The sequence below is a fragment of the Mugil cephalus genome, chromosome 13 (assembly GCF_022458985.1).
Source record: "Mugil cephalus isolate CIBA_MC_2020 chromosome 13, CIBA_Mcephalus_1.1, whole genome shotgun sequence".
In the NCBI taxonomy this organism is placed as follows: Eukaryota; Metazoa; Chordata; class Actinopteri; order Mugiliformes; family Mugilidae; genus Mugil; species Mugil cephalus.
The window spans coordinates 16,961,705-16,982,624 of record NC_061782.1 but is presented as its reverse complement, the minus strand read 5'-3'; the positions used below and the strand labels follow the sequence as shown (position 1 = coordinate 16,982,624).

The 20,920-nt window shown below is 34.2% G+C and overlaps 1 protein-coding gene across 12 annotated transcripts in view; it reads left to right on the top strand.

Annotated features, from left to right (window-relative positions):
• Positions 1–3,790: 3,790 nt before the first annotated feature.
• The window catches only part of LOC125018916 (deleted in malignant brain tumors 1 protein-like), a 34,069-nt gene continuing 16,939 nt past the window's right edge, over positions 3,791–20,920 (top strand). Inside the window, exons 1-27 of one of the 12 annotated variants that reach the window (XM_047603340.1) lie at positions 3,791–3,859; positions 3,963–3,974; positions 4,685–4,714; positions 4,889–4,915; positions 5,031–5,057; positions 5,239–5,265; positions 5,489–5,518; positions 5,693–5,719; positions 5,957–5,983; positions 6,164–6,190; positions 6,843–6,869; positions 7,576–7,602; positions 7,841–7,866; positions 14,450–14,477; positions 14,715–14,741; positions 17,353–17,448; positions 17,642–17,665; positions 17,838–17,855; positions 17,968–18,063; positions 18,148–18,183; positions 18,259–18,403; positions 18,574–18,779; positions 19,216–19,391; positions 19,495–19,725; positions 19,819–19,979; positions 20,299–20,543; positions 20,632–20,812. In XM_047603340.1, coding sequence (XP_047459296.1) covers positions 3,808–3,859; positions 3,963–3,974; positions 4,685–4,714; positions 4,889–4,915; positions 5,031–5,057; positions 5,239–5,265; positions 5,489–5,518; positions 5,693–5,719; positions 5,957–5,983; positions 6,164–6,190; positions 6,843–6,869; positions 7,576–7,602; positions 7,841–7,866; positions 14,450–14,477; positions 14,715–14,741; positions 17,353–17,448; positions 17,642–17,665; positions 17,838–17,855; positions 17,968–18,063; positions 18,148–18,183; positions 18,259–18,403; positions 18,574–18,779; positions 19,216–19,391; positions 19,495–19,725; positions 19,819–19,979; positions 20,299–20,543; positions 20,632–20,678 — 1,902 coding nt within the window. In that variant the 5' untranslated portion in view covers positions 3,791–3,807 and the 3' untranslated portion in view covers positions 20,679–20,812. Of the gene's footprint in view, positions 3,860–3,962; positions 3,975–4,684; positions 4,715–4,888; positions 4,916–5,030; positions 5,058–5,238; positions 5,266–5,488; positions 5,519–5,692; positions 5,720–5,956; positions 5,984–6,163; positions 6,191–6,842; positions 6,870–7,312; positions 7,340–7,575; positions 7,603–7,840; positions 7,867–14,449; positions 14,478–14,714; positions 14,742–15,658; positions 15,686–17,352; positions 17,449–17,641; positions 17,666–17,837; positions 17,856–17,967; positions 18,064–18,147; positions 18,184–18,258; positions 18,404–18,573; positions 18,780–19,215; positions 19,392–19,494; positions 19,726–19,818; positions 19,980–20,298; positions 20,544–20,631; positions 20,813–20,920 lie in introns of those variants that run through there. The other 11 variants (XM_047603345.1, XM_047603344.1, XM_047603343.1 and 8 more) reach the window with 11 other exon arrangements.

The following is a 20,920-nucleotide window of genomic DNA, read 5'->3' as shown; positions in this document are numbered from 1 at the left end:
TTCAAATCTACTTTTGTCTCGGTTTGACAGGTGCCCGCTATGAGCTCGCGACACTCACACATGACAGACAATGCACTTCATAGACGTACTAATTTCCAATCCAAATGCAGCAGTCAGTGGCAGTTTTTATATATATATATATTTTTTTTTTTTATCAGCAGCAGCAGCAAAGGTGTGTAGTGACTTGACTCGTAAAAACAGAGATACAACGTTTTACGTCAACTTTTGTTCATATAAAATAGTTTATCAGAGTACAAAAGTTACCCGGGCCGTGCCCCCACTTAATACTTGTAGAACAAGAATCTGGTGGAGTTTGCAGAAAACAATTTGTTTAGTTTTTTTAATTATTTTTTTTAATCTGCCCATATACATCATTCATGGAGCCAATTTCAACACAAGTTTATTTGAAAATGATGCAGTGAATTAAGTTGAAAATCACCACAGTGGTAGCTGGGGGCATGTAGAACACGAATCTGGTGGAGTTTGCAGAAAAAAATTTGTTTTTATTTATTTATTTATTTTTTAATCTGTCCATATACATCATTCATGGGACAGGATTTCAACACGAGTTTATTTGAAAATGATGCAGTGAAATATGTTGAAAATCACTACAGTGGTAGCTGGGGACGTGTAGAAGAAGAATCTGGTGGAGTTTGCCGAAAACAATTTGATTAGTTTTTTAAATAATTTTTTTAATCTGCTCATATACATCATTTATGGAGCATACTTGCAACACAAGTTTACTTGAAAATTATGCAGTGAATTAAGTTGAAAATCACCACAGTGGTAGCTGGGGATGTGTAGAACCAGAATCTGGTGGAGTTTGCAGAAAACAATTTGTTTTGTTTTTTTAATTATTTTTTTAATCTGCCCATATACATCATTCATTGGATAAGAATTCAACATCACATTTTCAGAAAGTGATGCAGTGAAATAAATTGAAAATCACCACAGTGGTAGCTGTAGAGTATGCGGAAAACAATTGGATTATTTTCTTAATTAAGTTTTCAAATCTGACTATGCAGAAATGAGTTGGATTCTGAATATGCTTCAATAATTATGTTCTGTCACTTAGTTTTAATCATTAAATAGAATGTAGTAAAATAACAACAAAGTAATGACTGATATATGTATTTCAACAAGTGAAAATAAGAAGAAAAATATAGACTTCCGAGTTTGCGGGATGCACTTGAATGCACCATAAAACCGCTCAAACGCTTTACCGTCCGATGCGATGTAGACGGGCACTCGATTTTCAAGTGTAGATAGCGCGACCGTGCCTCGCCGAAGCGCAGATGGCGTGACTGCAGTAGATTCAGAACCAGAAAGTGTCTGATAAGGAGATTTCCCTTTAATATTCTGCTACTATTATTCTTAATTAATTCACTCAGTCACGCAGTCTATCACAGGGCTAAACGTAAAAGTTGTATATCTTAATGACAGTCTTGTGAATATAGGGTCAGAAGAACAAACAACCCAACGTGTCGTGAGAAAGGAGCAAACACTTTTCAAATGTTCATCGTAATAAAAGTAAAACAATGTACTGTAATCCTGTAGATGTATCAAATGATACAACTGTGCATACACAAAATCCTGCTGCCACACCTGATTCAACAGGGCAGGCTACGTTGGATTTTCTCACCAGAAGCAGAATGTGGCGTGTTTTATAGATGTAGACTTTGACAGACTTTAATGATCCACGAGGGAAATGACTTTGTCACCGTAACTTCGTTGCAGATAAAAGTAAACACTCATAAAAAACACAATAAATATAAAATAAATTAGATTAAATTAAAGAAAAAAGAAGAATAAACAATGTAAAGAAAAAAATAGCATTAGGCAGTAGACAGTAGTGGACGGTGCATGAGGTGTTCAGAATCAGAATCAGCGAACCTTGATTTGTCCCACAAATTTGGGAAATTACAGGACAAAGAAGAGATACAGAGTAACATGAGGAGAGGGGAGGAGAAAAAGCAACCCCCACACTATGCTCCTGTGAGGAGTACAGTGTGGGAACATAAAAAAAAAACACCTCAGCAACACAAGCACATCGGCCGTTTGACCAGTTGCATAGCAGCGGCGGATCGCACCGAATGGTATCTCCTTGTACTTGTACTTGTACTTGTGACAGAGGGATGTAAATTCAAACAGAGCATGTTCGCCGTAGAGTGTGAATCCGGGCACAGACGTGCTGTGGTCTAATGAACCACATCTCCAAAACACTCCAAAGTGCACACAGTCCATCGAATCCCGCTACCGAAGACCCGACGATCCCCTTGAGGACAAACGGCACCGCCGACAAGAAGCTCCTTCTCCGCTACTCCACCGCCAACTCCAGCCTGGCATCCCCGGGACTTCTTTGGAGGTTCAAAGCACTTAGACCTCAGTTCAGGCTCAGGGGACATGAACAACCATTAACACATAGAATAAAACAAGTTAATCTTCACGGAGATACTGGCGACACGCAGCCACTCTTTCAGGCGCATTTAAAAAAAAAAAAAAATGTTTTATGTTTTACAGCTACATTTATCCATCTTCTCTGGTCTCCTCTCAATCAGTTAGTCTAATCATGATTTGAGTTTTAGTTTGTTGATAATCGATGAAGAAACCAATTTAAAGAAATACTTTTTTGTCAGTCCTTATGTAGCACCTGAGTGATATCTACGTATAAGGTCTTACTGTTGACATCACTATTCATATACAATATTTTATGTAAATATCAATATAATTATTATGTATAGAGAATTTTTGGTTATTGCTATTGTCCAAAATCGGATTTGTTAATCAAAGTTATGTGTTAAGGCAGCACATTTTATATTTATATATTGTATAAACTTTATTTCAGAGCAGCATGGTCCATATAAATACAGACAGAAATAAAAATAGCAGACAGAGAAACAACCACATCAATAAAAAGAGTACAAAAATTTCCTATAATAACTAGCTAAAACATAACCAGACATCACTGCTCACAAATATTTCACTTGCACTTGTACACCTTGGGAGTTTATACACTATCTGTAGCTTTTTCATTTTTGCTTTACTGTAACTGCGCCATAAGTGAGCTGTATAGAGCCATGTGCAGTAAGATCTGAAGACGACTATCTTAACATCATCAGTACACATATGGAATTTGTGTGACAGCATGTTCACTTGTGCATACAATTTACAGCACTGGTGCTGCATCATCACATAGATTATCTCTGATGATGTGGCCCAAGTACCTTACCTTACAATACATCAGTACATCATAAGTAGCACTGATTCTCTATGGCTAGCATGCTTAAGATTTTCTGCTGTTATTTATCTATAGCAAAACACACTTCATCAGTTCGGATATACATACCATCCTTACTAACACCGTTTTAAAATATGTTATATTGTTCTACCAATATGTGATACCAAAACCAAGTCTACTAGTTTCCTCCAGGCTATTAGAAAATATTTCCACTATCAAATACAGCCATGTGCAACTGTGCACGCGTTATTTGTTCATCTCTCATAAGATTGTCAGTGCGTCTTTCATAATCTGCACAAGTTCCCAAAAAACCCCATTAAGCAGGTGTGTGAACAAACACCTTAAAAATACATAATGAAACCGGGGTTGGAAAGTCTTTGCATGTCTTTTATGATAGTTAACCAAGTGTTCATTTCTCATGCACCCTGTATAATCTGTAAATTTTGCATTCTGTGACTTTTATGGGAATGTCTTTATGGGTGCTATAACAACATCTCCATGTTGGCTGCTGACTATATAAGCTGCCATGTTCAGCACCTACAGCAGCTTGGTACGTGAACGAATTCACCATGTGGACTCTCTTGTTTCTTTGCAGTGTGCTCATCACACATGGGCCTCAAGGTACTGTACACTATCTTCTGTTGTAATGTAAAGTATCATTTTTATGTTTAGTCCTCATGTTAACATATTTGTCTTCTTACCTGTTTGTCCCATCATCCTTCAGGTGCTGTTTCAGGTAAAAACATAACTGATATTATACTATATCCTATTGGTTGTCTGTAGAAAATGTGTTGCATTCAGTTGATTTTAGCAAGGAGTTTGAGACTAAATGGATCCAATAACTAAGAATATAAAAATATAATACAATACATACAGTACATCTCTATTTTCTGTTGTTTTTCCAAATAACTTGTAGGTAGAGGTTAGAAATAACTTTTGTCTGACAGTTTTCCTCCTCTGAAAGTATCAATACATTTGAGAAATGAAGAAACTTTTTAATTGTCTGATGTTATTAATTATTTGTTTCACTCCTGTTTTTCATTCTTATTGAAAATTTACACATCCACAATTATTTAAATGTTTGTCTGACAAATCATTTAAGCAACGGTTTTCAAAACATCGCTTTCATTTACATTATCCTCCTGTGTTTCCAACCATTGTTTTACCAAGTCTGTTACAAAAATAATGATTTAAAAATAAAAACTGTGACGAGCAGAGCAGGAGTGAAATCTGACAGTTATCCTGATGTTTTTTTCAAGTCTATTAAAGCAAAACCTAGTTCTAATAAATAAATAAATAAATAAATAATACTAAAGAAAAAAAAAGAAAAAAAAAATGTTTTCCAAAAAAGTCAATATAAAATAGTAAAGCTCAGCCCTCAGGTCTTTACCACTGTGACGAGAAAAGCAGGAGTAAAAACTGACAGTTTTACTCCTATTATCCCAGGATATGACCCAGAAGCAACGTCAATTACAGGTATTTTAATTTCTGTTCGATCAGCCTTTTAAAAACAATGATAATACATTAGTTACTGCAACAAAGTCAGTATAACATTAGCAAAGCTCAGCCCTCAGGTTTTTGCCATTGTGACAAGAAAAGCAGGAGTAAAAACTAACAGATTTACTTCTATAATATTGATTTTTCTTTCAGTTGCCCCAGAGGCAACGACAACTACAGGTATTTCAATTACTGTTCGATCAACCTTTTGAAAATAAAATCGATGATGATACATTAGTTACTGCAACAAAGTCAGTATACAGATTTACTTCTATTATCCTGATTTTTCTTTCAGTTGCCCCAGGAACAATGACAACTACAGGTATTTTAATTTCTGTTCAATCAACCTTTTAAAAACAAAAACAATGATGATACTTCAAATTACTGCAAAAAAGTCAGTATAAAATTAATAAATCTCAGCCCTCAGGTTTTTGCCATTGTGACAAGAAAAGCAAGAATAAAAAACTCACAGTTTTACTTCTGTTATCCTGTTTTTTTTTCAGTGGCCCCACAAGTTACAACAACTACAGGTATTTAAACGTTTGTTCGATCAATCTTTTAAAAACAAAAACAATAGTGATAGATTAGTACTGCAACGAAGTCAGTATAAAACCTTTTAAAAACAAAAACAATGATAATACATCAGTTACTGCAACAAAGTCAGTATAAAATAGTAAAGCTCAGCCCTCAGGTCTTTACCACTGTCAGGAAAAGCAGGAGTAAAAACTGACAGTTTTACTCCTATAATCCCAGGATATGACCCAGAAGCAACGACAACTACAGGTATTTTAATTTCTGTTTGATCTGCCTTTTAAAAACAATGATAATACATTAGTTACTGCAACAAAGTCAGTATAACATTAGCAAAGCTCAGCCCTCAGCCTTTTACCATTGTGACAAGAAAAGCAGGAGTAAAAACTAACGGATTTACTTCTATTATCCTTATTTTTCTTTCAGTTGTCCCAGAAGCAACAACAACTACAGGTATTTAAACGTTTGTACGATCGATCTTTTAAAAACAAAACCAATAGTAATAGATCAGAACTGCAACGAAGTCCGTATAAAACCTTTTAAAACAAAAACAATAATAATACATTAGTTACTGCAACAAAGTCGGTATAAAATTAGTATAGCTAAGCCCTCAGGTTTTTGCCATTGTGACAAGAAAAGGAGGAGTAAAAACTAACAGTTTTACTTCTTTTATCCTGTTTTTTGTTTCAGTGGCCCCAGAAGTTACAACACCTACAGGTATTTAAACACTTGTTCGATTAGTCTTTTAAAAACAAAAAAAATGATGATACATCAGTTGCTGCAACAAAGTCATTATAAAATTAGTAAAGCTCAGCCCTCAGGTTTTTGCCATTGTGAGAAGAAAAGGAGGAGTAAATACTAACAGATTCACTTCTATAATCTTGATTTTTCTTTCAGTTGCCCCAGAAGCAACAACAACTACAGGTATTTTAATTTCTGTTCGATCAACCTTTTAAAAACCAAAACAATAATAATACATTAGTTACTGCAACAAAGTCAGTATAAAATTAGTAAAGGTCAGCCCTCAGCCTTTTGCCATTGTGAGATGAAAAGCAGGAGTAAAAACTAACAGATTTACTTCTATTATCCTGTTTTTTGTTTCAGTGGCCCCAGAAGCAACAACAACTACAGGTATTTAAACATTTGTTCGATCAATCTTTTAAAAACCAAACCAATAGTAATAGATTAGTACTGCAACAAAGTCAGTATAAAACCTTTTAAAAACAAAAACAATAATAATACATTAGTTACTGCAACAAAGTCAGAATAAAATTAGTAAAGCTCAGCCCTCAGGTTTTTGCCATTGTGACAAGAAAAGCAGGAGTTAAAACTGACAGATTTAATTCTATTATCTTGATTTTTCTTTCAGTGGGCCCACAAATTACAATAACTACAGGTTTTTAAACGTTTGTTCGATCAATCTTTTAAAAACAAAACCAATAGTAATAGATTAGTACTGCAACAAAGTCACTATAAAAATTGTAAAGCTCAGTCCTGACTTCTTTTCCATTGTGACAAGAAAAGCAGGAGTAAAGACTGAATGTTTTACTTCTGTTATTCTGTTTTATCATTTCAGTGGCCCCACAAGTTACAACAACTACAGGTATTTAAACGTTTGTTCGATCAATCTTTTAAAAACAAAAACAATAGTAATAGATTAGTACTGCAACAAAGTCAGTATAAAACCTTTTAAAACAAAAACAATAATAATACATTAGTTACTGCAACAAAGTGAGTATGAAATTAGTAAAGCTCAGCCCTCAGGTTTTTGCCACTGTGACAAGAAAAGCAGGAGTAAAAACGGACAGATTTAATTCTATTATCTTGATTTTTCTTTCAGTGGCCCCACAAATTACAATAACTACAGGTTTTTAAACGTTTGTTCGATCAATCTTTTAAAAACAAAACCAATAGTAATAGATTAGTACTGCAACAAAGTCACTATAAAAATTGTAAAGCTCAGTCCTCACGTATTTTCCATTGTGACAAGAAAAGCAGGAGTAAAGACTAACTGTTTTACTTCTGTTATCCTGTTTTTTGTTTTAGTGGCCCCAGAAGTTACAACAACTACAGGTATTTAAAGGTTTTTTCGATCAATCTTTTAAAAACCAAAACAAAAGTAATAGATTAGTACTGCAACAAAGTCACTATAAAACCTTTTAATACAAAAACAATAATAATAGATTAGTACTGCAACAAAGTCACTATAAAATTAGTAAAGCTCAGCCCTCGGGTATTTTCCATTGTGACAAGAAAAGCAGGAGTAAAAACTGACAGTTTTATTTCTGTTATCCTGTTTTTTGTTTCAGTTGCCCCAGAAGCAACAACAACTACAGGTATTTAAACATTTGTTCGATCAATCTTTTAAAAACCAAACCAATAGTAATAGATTAGTACTGCAACAAAGTCAGTATGAAACCTTTTAAAAACAAAAACAATAATAATACATTAGTTACTGCAACAAAGTCAGAATAAAATTAGTAAAGCTCAGCCCTCAGGTTTTTTCCATTGTGACAAGAAAAGCAAGAGTAAAACTGAATGTTTTACTTCTGTTATCCTGTTTTATCATTTCAGTGGCCCCACAAGTTACAACAACTACAGGTATTTCAACGTTTGTTCGATCAATCTTTTAAAAACAAAAACAATAGTAATAGATTAGTACTGCAACAAAGTCAGTATAAAACCTTTTAAAACAAAAACAATAATAATACATTAGTTACTGCAACAAAGTCAGTATGAAATTAGTAAAGCTCAGCCCTCAGGTTTTTGCCATTGTGACAAGAAAAGCAGGAGTAAAAACGGACAGATTTAATTCTATTATCTTGATTTTTCTTTCAGTGGCCCCACAAATTACAAAAACTACAGGTTTTTAAACGTTTGTTCGATCAATCTTTTAAAAACAAAACCAATAGTAATAGATTAGTACTGCAACAAAGTCACTATAAAAATTGTAAAGCTCAGTCCTCACGTATTTTCCATTGTGACAAGAAAAGCAGGAGTAAAAACGGACAGATTTAATTCTATTATCCTGTTTTCTGTTTTAGTGGCCCCAGAAGTTACAACAACTACAGGTATTTAAACGTTTTTTCGATCAATCTTTTAAAAACCAAAACAAAAGTAATAGATTAGTACTGCAACAAAGTCACTATAAAACCTTTTAATACAAAAACAATAATAATAGATTAGTACTGCAACAAAGTCAGTATAAAATTAGTAAAGCTCAGCCCTCAGGTTTTTGCCATTGTGACAAGAAAAGCAGGAGTAAAGACTAACTGTTTTACTTCTGTTATCCTGTTTTTTGTTTTCGTGGCCCCAGAAGTTACAACAACTACAAGCATTTAAACGTTTTTTCGATCAATCTTTTAAAAACCAAAACAAAAGTAATAGATTAGTACTGCAACAAAGTCACTATAAAACCTTTTAATACAAAAACAATAATAATAGATTAGTACTGCAACAAAGTCAGTATAAAATTAGTAAAGCTCAGCCCTCAGGTATTTTCCATTGTGACAAGAAAAGCAGGAGTAAAAACTGACAGTTTTATTTCTGTTATCCTGTTTTTTGTTTCAGTTGCCCCAGAAGCAACAACAACTACAGGTATTTAAACGTTTGTTCGATCAATCTTTTAAAAACCAAACCAATAGTAATAGATTAGTACTGCAACATAGTCAGTATAAAACCTTTTAAAAACAAAAACAATAATAATACATTAGTTACTGCAACAAAGTCAGAATAAAATTAGTAAAGCTCAGCCCTCAGGTTTTTGCCATTGTGACAAGAAAAGCAGGAGTTAAAACTGACAGATTTAATTCTATTATCCTGATTTTTCTTTCAGTGGCCCCACAAGTTACAACAACTACAGGTATTTAAACGTTTGTTCGATCAATCTTTTAAAAACAAAACCAATAGTAATAGATTAGTACTGCAACAAAGTCACTATAAAAATCGTAAACCTCAGTCCTCACGTATTTTCCATTGTGACAAGAAAAGCAGGAGTAAAGACTAACAGATTTACTTCTGTTATCCTGTTTTTTTTTTTCAGTGGCCCCAGAAGTTACAACAACTACAGGTATTTAAACATTTGTTCGATCAATCTTTTAAAAACAAAAACAATAGTAATAGGTTAGTACTACAACAAAGTCAGTATAAAACCTTTTAAAAACAAAAACAATAATAATACATTAGTTACTGCAACAAAGTGAGTATAAAATTAGTGAAGCTCGGCCCTCAGGTTTTTGCCATTGTGACAAGAAAAGCAGGAGTAAAAACGGACAGATTTAATTCTATTATCTTGATTTTTCTTTCAGTGGCCCCACAAATTACAAAAACTACAGGTTTTTAAACGTTTGTTCGATCAATCTTTTAAAAACAAAACCAATAGTAATAGATTAGTACTGCAACAAAGTCACTATAAAAATTGTAAAGCTCAGTCCTCACGTATTTTCCATTGTGACAAGAAAAGCAGGAGTAAAAACGGACAGATTTAATTCTATTATCCTGTTTTTTGTTTTAGTGGCCCCAGAAGTTACAACAACTACAGGTATTTAAACGTTTTTTCGATCAATCTTTTAAAAACCAAAACAAAAGTAATAGATTAGTACTGCAACAAAGTCACTATAAAACCTTTTAATACAAAAACAATAATAATAGATTAGTACTGCAACAAAGTCAGTATAAAATTAGTAAAGCTCAGCCCTCAGGTTTTTGCCATTGTGACAAGAAAAGCAGGAGTAAAGACTAACTGTTTTACTTCTGTTATCCTGTTTTTTGTTTTCGTGGCCCCAGAAGTTACAACAACTACAGGCATTTAAACGTTTTTTCGATCAATCTTTTAAAAACCAAAACAAAAGTAATAGATTAGTACTGCAACAAAGTCACTATAAAACCTTTTAATACAAAAACAATAATAATAGATTAGTACTGCAACAAAGTCAGTATAAAATTAGTAAAGCTCAGCCCTCAGGTATTTTCCATTGTGACAAGAAAAGCAGGAGTAAAAACTGACAGTTTTATTTCTGTTATCCTGTTTTTTGTTTCAGTTGCCCCAGAAGCAACAACAACTACAGGTATTTAAACGTTTGTTCGATCAATCTTTTAAAAACCAAACCAATAGTAATAGATTAGTACTGCAACATAGTCAGTATAAAACCTTTTAAAAACAAAAACAATAATAATACATTAGTTACTGCAACAAAGTCAGAATAAAATTAGTAAAGCTCAGCCCTCAGGTTTTTGCCATTGTGACAAGAAAAGCAGGAGTTAAAACTGACAGATTTAATTCTATTATCCTGATTTTTCTTTCAGTGGCCCCACAAGTTACAACAACTACAGGTATTTCAACGTTTGTTCGATCAATCTTTTAAAAACAAAACCAATAGTAATAGATTAGTACTGCAACAAAGTCACTATAAAAATCGTAAACCTCAGTCCTCACGTATTTTCCATTGTGACAAGAAAAGCAGGAGTAAAGACTAACAGATTTACTTCTGTTATCCTGTTTTTTTTTTTCAGTGGCCCCAGAAGTTACAACAACTACAGGTATTTAAACATTTGTTCGATCAATCTTTTAAAAACAAAAACAATAGTAATAGGTTAGTACTACAACAAAGTCAGTATAAAACCTTTTAAAAACAAAAACAATAATAATACATTAGTTACTGCAACAAAGTGAGTATAAAATTAGTGAAGCTCGGCCCTCAGGTTTTTGCCATTGTGACAAGAAAAGCAGGAGTAAAAACGGACAGATTTAATTCTATTATCTTGATTTTTCTTTCAGTGGCCCCACAAATTACAATAACTACAGGTTTTTAAACGTTTGTTCGATCAATCTTTTAAAAACAAAACCAATAGTAATAGATTAGTACTGCAACAAAGTCACTATAAAAATTGTAAACCTCAGTCCTCACGTATTTTCCATTGTGACAAGAAAAGCAGGAGTAAAGACTGACAGTTTTACTTCTGTTATCCTGTTTTTTGTTTCAGTGGCCCCACAAGTTACAACAACTACAGGTATTTAAACGTTTGTTCGATCAATCTTTTAAAAACAAAAACAATAGTAATAGATTAGTACTGCAACAAAGTCAGTATAAAACCTTTTAAAACAAAAACAATAATAATACATTAGTTACTGCAACAAAGTGAGTATGAAATTAGTAAAGCTCAGCCCTCAGGTTTTTGCCACTGTGACAAGAAAAGCAGGAGTAAAAACGGACAGATTTAATTCTATTATCTTGATTTTTCTTTCAGTGGCCCCACAAATTACAATAACTACAGGTTTTTAAACGTTTGTTCGATCAATCTTTTAAAAACAAAACCAATAGTAATAGATTAGTACTGCAACAAAGTCACTATAAAAATTGTAAAGCTCAGTCCTCACGTATTTTCCATTGTGACAAGAAAAGCAGGAGTAAAGACTAACTGTTTTACTTCTGTTATCCTGTTTTTTGTTTTAGTGGCCCCAGAAGTTACAACAACTACAGGTATTTAAAGGTTTTTTCGATCAATCTTTTAAAAACCAAAACAAAAGTAATAGATTAGTACTGCAACAAAGTCACTATAAAACCTTTTAATACAAAAACAATAATAATAGATTAGTACTGCAACAAAGTCACTATAAAATTAGTAAAGCTCAGCCCTCGGGTATTTTCCATTGTGACAAGAAAAGCAGGAGTAAAAACTGACAGTTTTATTTCTGTTATCCTGTTTTTTGTTTCAGTTGCCCCAGAAGCAACAACAACTACAGGTATTTAAACATTTGTTCGATCAATCTTTTAAAAACCAAACCAATAGTAATAGATTAGTACTGCAACAAAGTCAGTATGAAACCTTTTAAAAACAAAAACAATAATAATACATTAGTTACTGCAACAAAGTCAGAATAAAATTAGTAAAGCTCAGCCCTCAGGTTTTTTCCATTGTGACAAGAAAAGCAAGAGTAAAGACTGAATGTTTTACTTCTGTTATCCTGTTTTATCATTTCAGTGGCCCCACAAGTTACAACAACTACAGGTATTTCAACGTTTGTTCGATCAATCTTTTAAAAACAAAAACAATAGTAATAGATTAGTACTGCAACAAAGTCAGTATAAAACCTTTTAAAACAAAAACAATAATAATACATTAGTTACTGCAACAAAGTCAGTATGAAATTAGTAAAGCTCAGCCCTCAGGTTTTTGCCATTGTGACAAGAAAAGCAGGAGTAAAAACGGACAGATTTAATTCTATTATCTTGATTTTTCTTTCAGTGGCCCCACAAATTACAAAAACTACAGGTTTTTAAACGTTTGTTCGATCAATCTTTTAAAAACAAAACCAATAGTAATAGATTAGTACTGCAACAAAGTCACTATAAAAATTGTAAAGCTCAGTCCTCACGTATTTTCCATTGTGACAAGAAAAGCAGGAGTAAAAACGGACAGATTTAATTCTATTATCCTGTTTTCTGTTTTAGTGGCCCCAGAAGTTACAACAACTACAGGTATTTAAACGTTTTTTCGATCAATCTTTTAAAAACCAAAACAAAAGTAATAGATTAGTACTGCAACAAAGTCACTATAAAACCTTTTAATACAAAAACAATAATAATAGATTAGTACTGCAACAAAGTCAGTATAAAATTAGTAAAGCTCAGCCCTCAGGTTTTTGCCATTGTGACAAGAAAAGCAGGAGTAAAGACTAACTGTTTTACTTCTGTTATCCTGTTTTTTGTTTTCGTGGCCCCAGAAGTTACAACAACTACAAGCATTTAAACGTTTTTTCGATCAATCTTTTAAAAACCAAAACAAAAGTAATAGATTAGTACTGCAACAAAGTCACTATAAAACCTTTTAATACAAAAACAATAATAATAGATTAGTACTGCAACAAAGTCAGTATAAAATTAGTAAAGCTCAGCCCTCAGGTATTTTCCATTGTGACAAGAAAAGCAGGAGTAAAAACTGACAGTTTTATTTCTGTTATCCTGTTTTTTGTTTCAGTTGCCCCAGAAGCAACAACAACTACAGGTATTTAAACGTTTGTTCGATCAATCTTTTAAAAACCAAACCAATAGTAATAGATTAGTACTGCAACATAGTCAGTATAAAACCTTTTAAAAACAAAAACAATAATAATACATTAGTTACTGCAACAAAGTCAGAATAAAATTAGTAAAGCTCAGCCCTCAGGTTTTTGCCATTGTGACAAGAAAAGCAGGAGTTAAAACTGACAGATTTAATTCTATTATCCTGATTTTTCTTTCAGTGGCCCCACAAGTTACAACAACTACAGGTATTTAAACGTTTGTTCGATCAATCTTTTAAAAACAAAACCAATAGTAATAGATTAGTACTGCAACAAAGTCACTATAAAAATCGTAAACCTCAGTCCTCACGTATTTTCCATTGTGACAAGAAAAGCAGGAGTAAAGACTAACAGATTTACTTCTGTTATCCTGTTTTTTTTTTTTCAGTGGCCCCAGAAGTTACAACAACTACAGGTATTTAAACATTTGTTCGATCAATCTTTTAAAAACAAAAACAATAGTAATAGGTTAGTACTACAACAAAGTCAGTATAAAACCTTTTAAAAACAAAAACAATAATAATACATTAGTTACTGCAACAAAGTGAGTATAAAATTAGTGAAGCTCGGCCCTCAGGTTTTTGCCATTGTGACAAGAAAAGCAGGAGTAAAAACGGACAGATTTAATTCTATTATCTTGATTTTTCTTTCAGTGGCCCCACAAATTACAAAAACTACAGGTTTTTAAACGTTTGTTCGATCAATCTTTTAAAAACAAAACCAATAGTAATAGATTAGTACTGCAACAAAGTCACTATAAAAATTGTAAAGCTCAGTCCTCACGTATTTTCCATTGTGACAAGAAAAGCAGGAGTAAAAACGGACAGATTTAATTCTATTATCCTGTTTTTTGTTTTAGTGGCCCCAGAAGTTACAACAACTACAGGTATTTAAACGTTTTTTCGATCAATCTTTTAAAAACCAAAACAAAAGTAATAGATTAGTACTGCAACAAAGTCACTATAAAACCTTTTAATACAAAAACAATAATAATAGATTAGTACTGCAACAAAGTCAGTATAAAATTAGTAAAGCTCAGCCCTCAGGTTTTTGCCATTGTGACAAGAAAAGCAGGAGTAAAGACTAACTGTTTTACTTCTGTTATCCTGTTTTTTGTTTTCGTGGCCCCAGAAGTTACAACAACTACAGGCATTTAAACGTTTTTTCGATCAATCTTTTAAAAACCAAAACAAAAGTAATAGATTAGTACTGCAACAAAGTCACTATAAAACCTTTTAATACAAAAACAATAATAATAGATTAGTACTGCAACAAAGTCAGTATAAAATTAGTAAAGCTCAGCCCTCAGGTATTTTCCATTGTGACAAGAAAAGCAGGAGTAAAAACTGACAGTTTTACTTCTGTTATCCTTTTTTTTTGTTTCAGTTGCCCCAGAAGCAACAACAACTACAGGTATTTAAACGTTTGTTCGATCAATCTTTTAAAAACCAAACCAATAGTAATAGATTAGTACTGCAACATAGTCAGTATAAAACCTTTTAAAAACAAAAACAATAATAATACATTAGTTACTGCAACAAAGTCAGAATAAAATTAGTAAAGCTCAGCCCTCAGGTTTTTGCCATTGTGACAAGAAAAGCAGGAGTTAAAACTGACAGATTTAATTCTATTATCCTGATTTTTCTTTCAGTGGCCCCACAAGTTACAACAACTACAGGTATTTCAACGTTTGTTCGATCAATCTTTTAAAAACAAAACCAATAGTAATAGATTAGTACTGCAACAAAGTCACTATAAAAATCGTAAACCTCAGTCCTCACGTATTTTCCATTGTGACAAGAAAAGCAGGAGTAAAGACTAACAGATTTACTTCTGTTATCCTGTTTTTTTTTTTCAGTGGCCCCAGAAGTTACAACAACTACAGGTATTTAAACATTTGTTCGATCAATCTTTTAAAAACAAAAACAATAGTAATAGGTTAGTACTACAACAAAGTCAGTATAAAACCTTTTAAAAACAAAAACAATAATAATACATTAGTTACTGCAACAAAGTGAGTATAAAATTAGTGAAGCTCGGCCCTCAGGTTTTTGCCATTGTGACAAGAAAAGCAGGAGTAAAAACGGACAGATTTAATTCTATTATCTTGATTTTTCTTTCAGTGGCCCCACAAATTACAATAACTACAGGTTTTTAAACGTTTGTTCGATCAATCTTTTAAAAACAAAACCAATAGTAATAGATTAGTACTGCAACAAAGTCACTATAAAAATTGTAAACCTCAGTCCTGACTTATTTTCCATTGTGACAAGAAAAGCAGGAGTAAAGACTGAATGTTTTACTTCTGTTATCCTGTTTTTTAATTTCAGTGGCCCCACAAGTTACAACAACTACAGGTATTTAAACGTTTGTTCGATCAATCTTTTAAAAACAAAAACAATAGTAATAGATTAGTACTGCAACAAAGTCAGTATAAAACCTTTTAAAACAAAAACAATAATAATACATTAGTTACTGCAACAAATTGAGTATGAAATTAGTAAAGCTCAGCCCTCAGGTTTTTGCCATTGTGACAAGAAAAGCAGGAGTAAAAACGGACAGATTTAATTCTATTATCTTGATTTTTCTTTCAGTGGCCCCACAAATTACAATAACTACAGGTTTTTAAACGTTTGTTCGATCAATCTTTTAAAAACAAAACCAATAGTAATAGATTAGTACTGCAACAAAGTCACTATAAAAATTGTAAAGCTCAGTCCTCACGTATTTTCCATTGTGACAAGAAAAGCAGGAGTAAAGACTAACTGTTTTACTTCTGTTATCCTGTTTTTTGTTTTAGTGGCCCCAGAAGTTACAACAACTACAGGTATTTAAAGGTTTTTTCGATCAATCTTTTAAAAACCAAAACAAAAGTAATAGATTAGTACTGCAACAAAGTCACTATAAAACCTTTTAATACAAAAACAATAATAATAGATTAGTACTGCAACAAAGTCAGTATAAAATTAGTAAAGCTCAGCAGTCAGCTTTGCTAAGAACAAGCTTATGACAGCTGTCTGTGGATCCTGTTCATCTTGCCACAAATTACAAAACCTTCTCGCTGAGACAAACCAGCGCCAAACCCCTGTTTAATTTATCACTCATTTAGCTCGATTTTAGCGAAAATATTAATTTGTTTCCAGATATTGACTGTAATTATCTGTTTTAAAAAATGGCAGTTGGGACAGAATAGAGACACCTTTTATGAAGTGGATATAGTTCAAGTAACACACACTTATTCATTTGTCTTCAGAGATTATTCACAAATGGATTTTAACACGAAAATACTTGTTGTTGTTTTAGACCAGCATCATGTACTGTACATGTGGGGAAGTGCTGTGGAAGCAGAACACTGGGGCTACTTACTGTGTTGCTGATCAAATGCTGGTGAATTGGCTATAAATATGTTAGCTGTGGATCATTTATCATCCTTGAACTGATGTTCAGTGATGCCTTTGACTCTGAGTTGGATATTTTGGTTCATTCTTCTTTTATTCGTAAAAGAAAAAGTTACATTGTGAACCCCTGTGTGCGGTATTGTGAGTATAATCCAATCCATAGTATTGATAGTGATAATTGATAAATTGTCTAAAGCTTCTTGATTTTGCTCTCAAATCGCACCAGGTTGCTCCATTTAAATTTACAATGCTCAAAAAAATTCCGCATGGGGAGAATCCCCCGGACTCTACAGATGGGGTGATCCTTGCCATACCTTGTCCAAAACTGAAATGACGCCACTGATTCAAACATCCAAATACAAAAAAAGACAACACGGAACATCCATGCTCCCCATGGTGCAGAGGGGAAAAGAGGGGACAGTGAGGTGGAGGGAGGAGGAGGATCTGAGGGAGCGTGCTGGAGTGGCAAACTGGAGGTGGTTAGACAGATATGGAGGGGCGAGGTTGTGGATAACTTTGAAGGTGTACAGAAAGATTTGAACTGAATTCCTTTATAATTTTGACAAGCAGCAGAGCAGGAGTTAAAACTGACAGTTTTACTTCTGTTATCCTAATTTTTCTTTCAGTGCCCTCTTGTCGTTACAACTGTGGCAGTTACCCAGGAAACTGCTCCTGCTCATACTATTGTCTATACTATGGCAACTGTTGCCCTGATGCCGCCTGTAAGTACAACAAATGAACAGTATAAGTGGACTCTGCAGTCGTATCTTGTAAGAACAATCATTCTGTCACATTCCAGTGTAATGCTGTGCAGAGTATAACTCAGGACAATGACTCTTTTACTGAAAGTCATTGTTTAATCATTTATTATGCAGCGTGTAATAACCACTTTAATCTTCTCTTTCTGTCAAATAGATTACTGCTCATTAGCCACTACAGGTATGTAAATGGTTGTTTGAGCAATTATTTAAAAACAATAATAATGAATTAGTTCCTAACAAGGTCTGTATAGAAGTAATAAAGCGCAGCCCTCAGGTCTTTACCACTGTGACAAGAAGAGCAGGAGTAAAAACTGACAGTTTTACTTTTGTTATCTTGATTTTTCTTTCAGCCCCGCCAACAACTACAGGTATTTAAGTGTTTGTTCAATTAACCTTTTTAGAGCAACTCTACTGAATTCATCTTTTCTTACTGAGGATCTTCAACAGTCTGGTGAGACATTATCCTCCTGTGTTTTCCAGCACCCTCATGTCGTTACAATTGTGGCTATTACCTGGGAAACTGCTCCTGCTCATCCTCTTGTCAATACTATGGCAACTGTTGCCCTGACTTTGAGGGTAGGTATCATGTCAGCCAATGTACAATACATCAGTGCCCCACCCCCCACACGATTTCTGAAACATTTTCTTTTCTTCAAATAGCATATTGTTCAGTGACAACTTACCCACCAAACACAGGTAAGACCCTCAGTGTGTAAAAATAGCCTTTTGCATTATACTTCTTGTAATGACATCTACCATATCCACCTTCAGCGGCCCCTTGTGGAGGCTCATTGTTTAGCTCCGGCACTTTCTCCAGCCCCTACCATCCCTCCTACTACCAGGACAACAGCTACTGTGTCTGGTATCTAAGGACTACATATGACCAAAGAATATTCCTGACATTCACATACCTGCAGTGAGTAAAGAAGGGCATAAAAGAGCAGTATCATCATTATTATTATTATTATTAAATAATAAAATTAGAAAATAAAATAAAATAAAAAGTATTTGTCTCTAAATTTGTAATACTTTTTCAACTTTTTCCTCAACAATCACAGTAATTTACATCTTTTTTTTATTTTTAAGACTGGAGAATTGCTGCAACTGTGACTACATTTCAGTCTACGATGGGCCATATACTTCTTCACCATATTTGGGGAAGGTTTGCAACGGCACTATGAACACTTTCCACTCCTCTTCCAACTACATGACTGTGGTCTTTCGCACCGATATATCTGTTGTCGCTCGAGGGTTCAAGGCTGAGTTCTTCAGCACTCTGACACCGAGCTCAGGTACAGTCACTGTACAAATAATAATGAATATTTCAAATCTTTAGAATCACTATAAGTTTGTTGTAGACTGGTCAAAGTGAGATTCATTTTTAGCAAAATGAAAAGATGATCACCAGTTAACACAGTTCATCTTTAGGGTGTTGTGAATATCTACCAATATCTACCAATTCTCATGCCAGACCATTCAGTAGTTTCACTGAAAATAGGCGTGTTAACCTCACAGTGGCACATTGAATGAATACAGCCAGATGGCATCAAATACCTGTCAAAAAATTACATTAAATATTTTTGGAAATATCTCCGTCAGGACCAAATTAAGGACCGAGCAACCCAAGATCCACACCACTAGAATGATTAAAAATAAACACAGTGTCATTTTACTAGCTATCCTAAAAGTAATTCGAGCTGTTGTCTTGTGAACATCACTTTATGTCAGGTCAAGTGGACTGCTCCTCAGATTACATGACCATTGTGCTCAAGAACAGTTACCTGAACTCTCTGGGCTATAACGGCAACAGTCTCTATCTGAATGACCCGTACTGCAGACCTCAGATTTCCAGTTACCAGGTGGTCTTCAAATTCCCCATCAACAGCTGTGGCAATGTTAAAGGGGTAAGAAATGCTCCACCTTCTGGAGAACACTAACATCTTTTCCCCTTATAATTCTCTCTTATAGCAAGTTTTACATTTTCCAATGTCTTCTCCTTATTAAAAGTTTCACAACGGCAAAGTCGTGTACACAAACGCTCTCCGTGCCAGCGACAACACCTCCGGAGAGATCACACGGCGCTCTTACTTCAAGATGAACGTCAGCTGTCTAATGGAGCAGGACTCAGTTTCCCAGATTATGTATGTTGTCCAACATCCTGGTAACAGCAGCATTATAGGCACGGGCAGATTCAACACCAGCATGGCCTTCTACACGTCCAGCAGCTACTACTATAGGGTGTGTTTTTGGTAGTTAAGGAGTGACTGTGAAGAAAAAATATGTCCTGCTGGAAATATATGATGCTGATATTTTGCTTTCAACCTCTGTCAGGTGACTCAAGATCCTTATGAGGTAGCACTCAATCAGAACTTGTATGTCCAAGTGGACCTGACGGTGGGAGACAGCTCGGTGGTCATCTTTCTTGATACTTGCGTGGCTTCACCATCCCCCTATGATTTCCAGACCAGACGTTACTACTTGGTCCGTAACGGGTAAGATGAAAATGTGCTTTGCTTATTTTCCCTCACAGTCTACAGCATGGGAAAACAAGAGAATTTGTGATGGGAATGCTATACAGTGACATTCAGTGATACTCATGCTTACAGTAATTTTATACCCCTACATTAAAGAAAAAGAAATATTGCACTTTCACCCCACTATTTTATATCGATATTTTAAGATTTTATATTCAATCACATTATAATTAAACTGATGATTGAGTCTTTTTTGGGCTTGTGACTTCCTAACTACAGTTTTTAAATGACTAAATATCTGTACTTTCAAGTAACACCATCTTTGTTTCTCTTTTAGTTGTCCCATAGATAACACCTACTATTCCTCCGTTTCTGGCACCCGCACCTACGCCCGTTTCACATTTAAGGCCTTCCAGTTCCTCCGAGCTAGTGAGTCGGTCTTCCTCCAGTGCAAAGTCCTGATATGCCAAGCCTCTGACTACAACTCCCGCTGCCACCGTGGCTGCAGCAGTCGTGTTGCCAGAGATCTGGCGTCACAGCACGAAAGCCAAACTCTGGTACTGGGTCCCATTAAGCTCAAAGGTTTGTATGAATTTGCACCTGTGAAAAAAATTTTAGGATACAAGAAAGAAGTCACAGCAATAAGACTTTTTACTATTATTTTTCACAGGCCCTGAGAAACAGGAAGAAGGGACTAATGAGCAGAGCAAGGCCTAACTTGACACTGCAGCATCATACTCCAATCAACTTTTAACAACTCTTTCTGTTCAGTCTTATTGTGACACTGAATTGTACTCACCTTTCATTCTACCTTTCTCATATTACCTGATTAAAAGCATCATCAAAAGACAGTCTGTGTATTTTATTATGTCAAACCTAATGAGCGTGAAATAGTGACATCCCATAAATAATATCTAATATATATTGAATATACAAATGTGGAGGAAAAGACAACACAG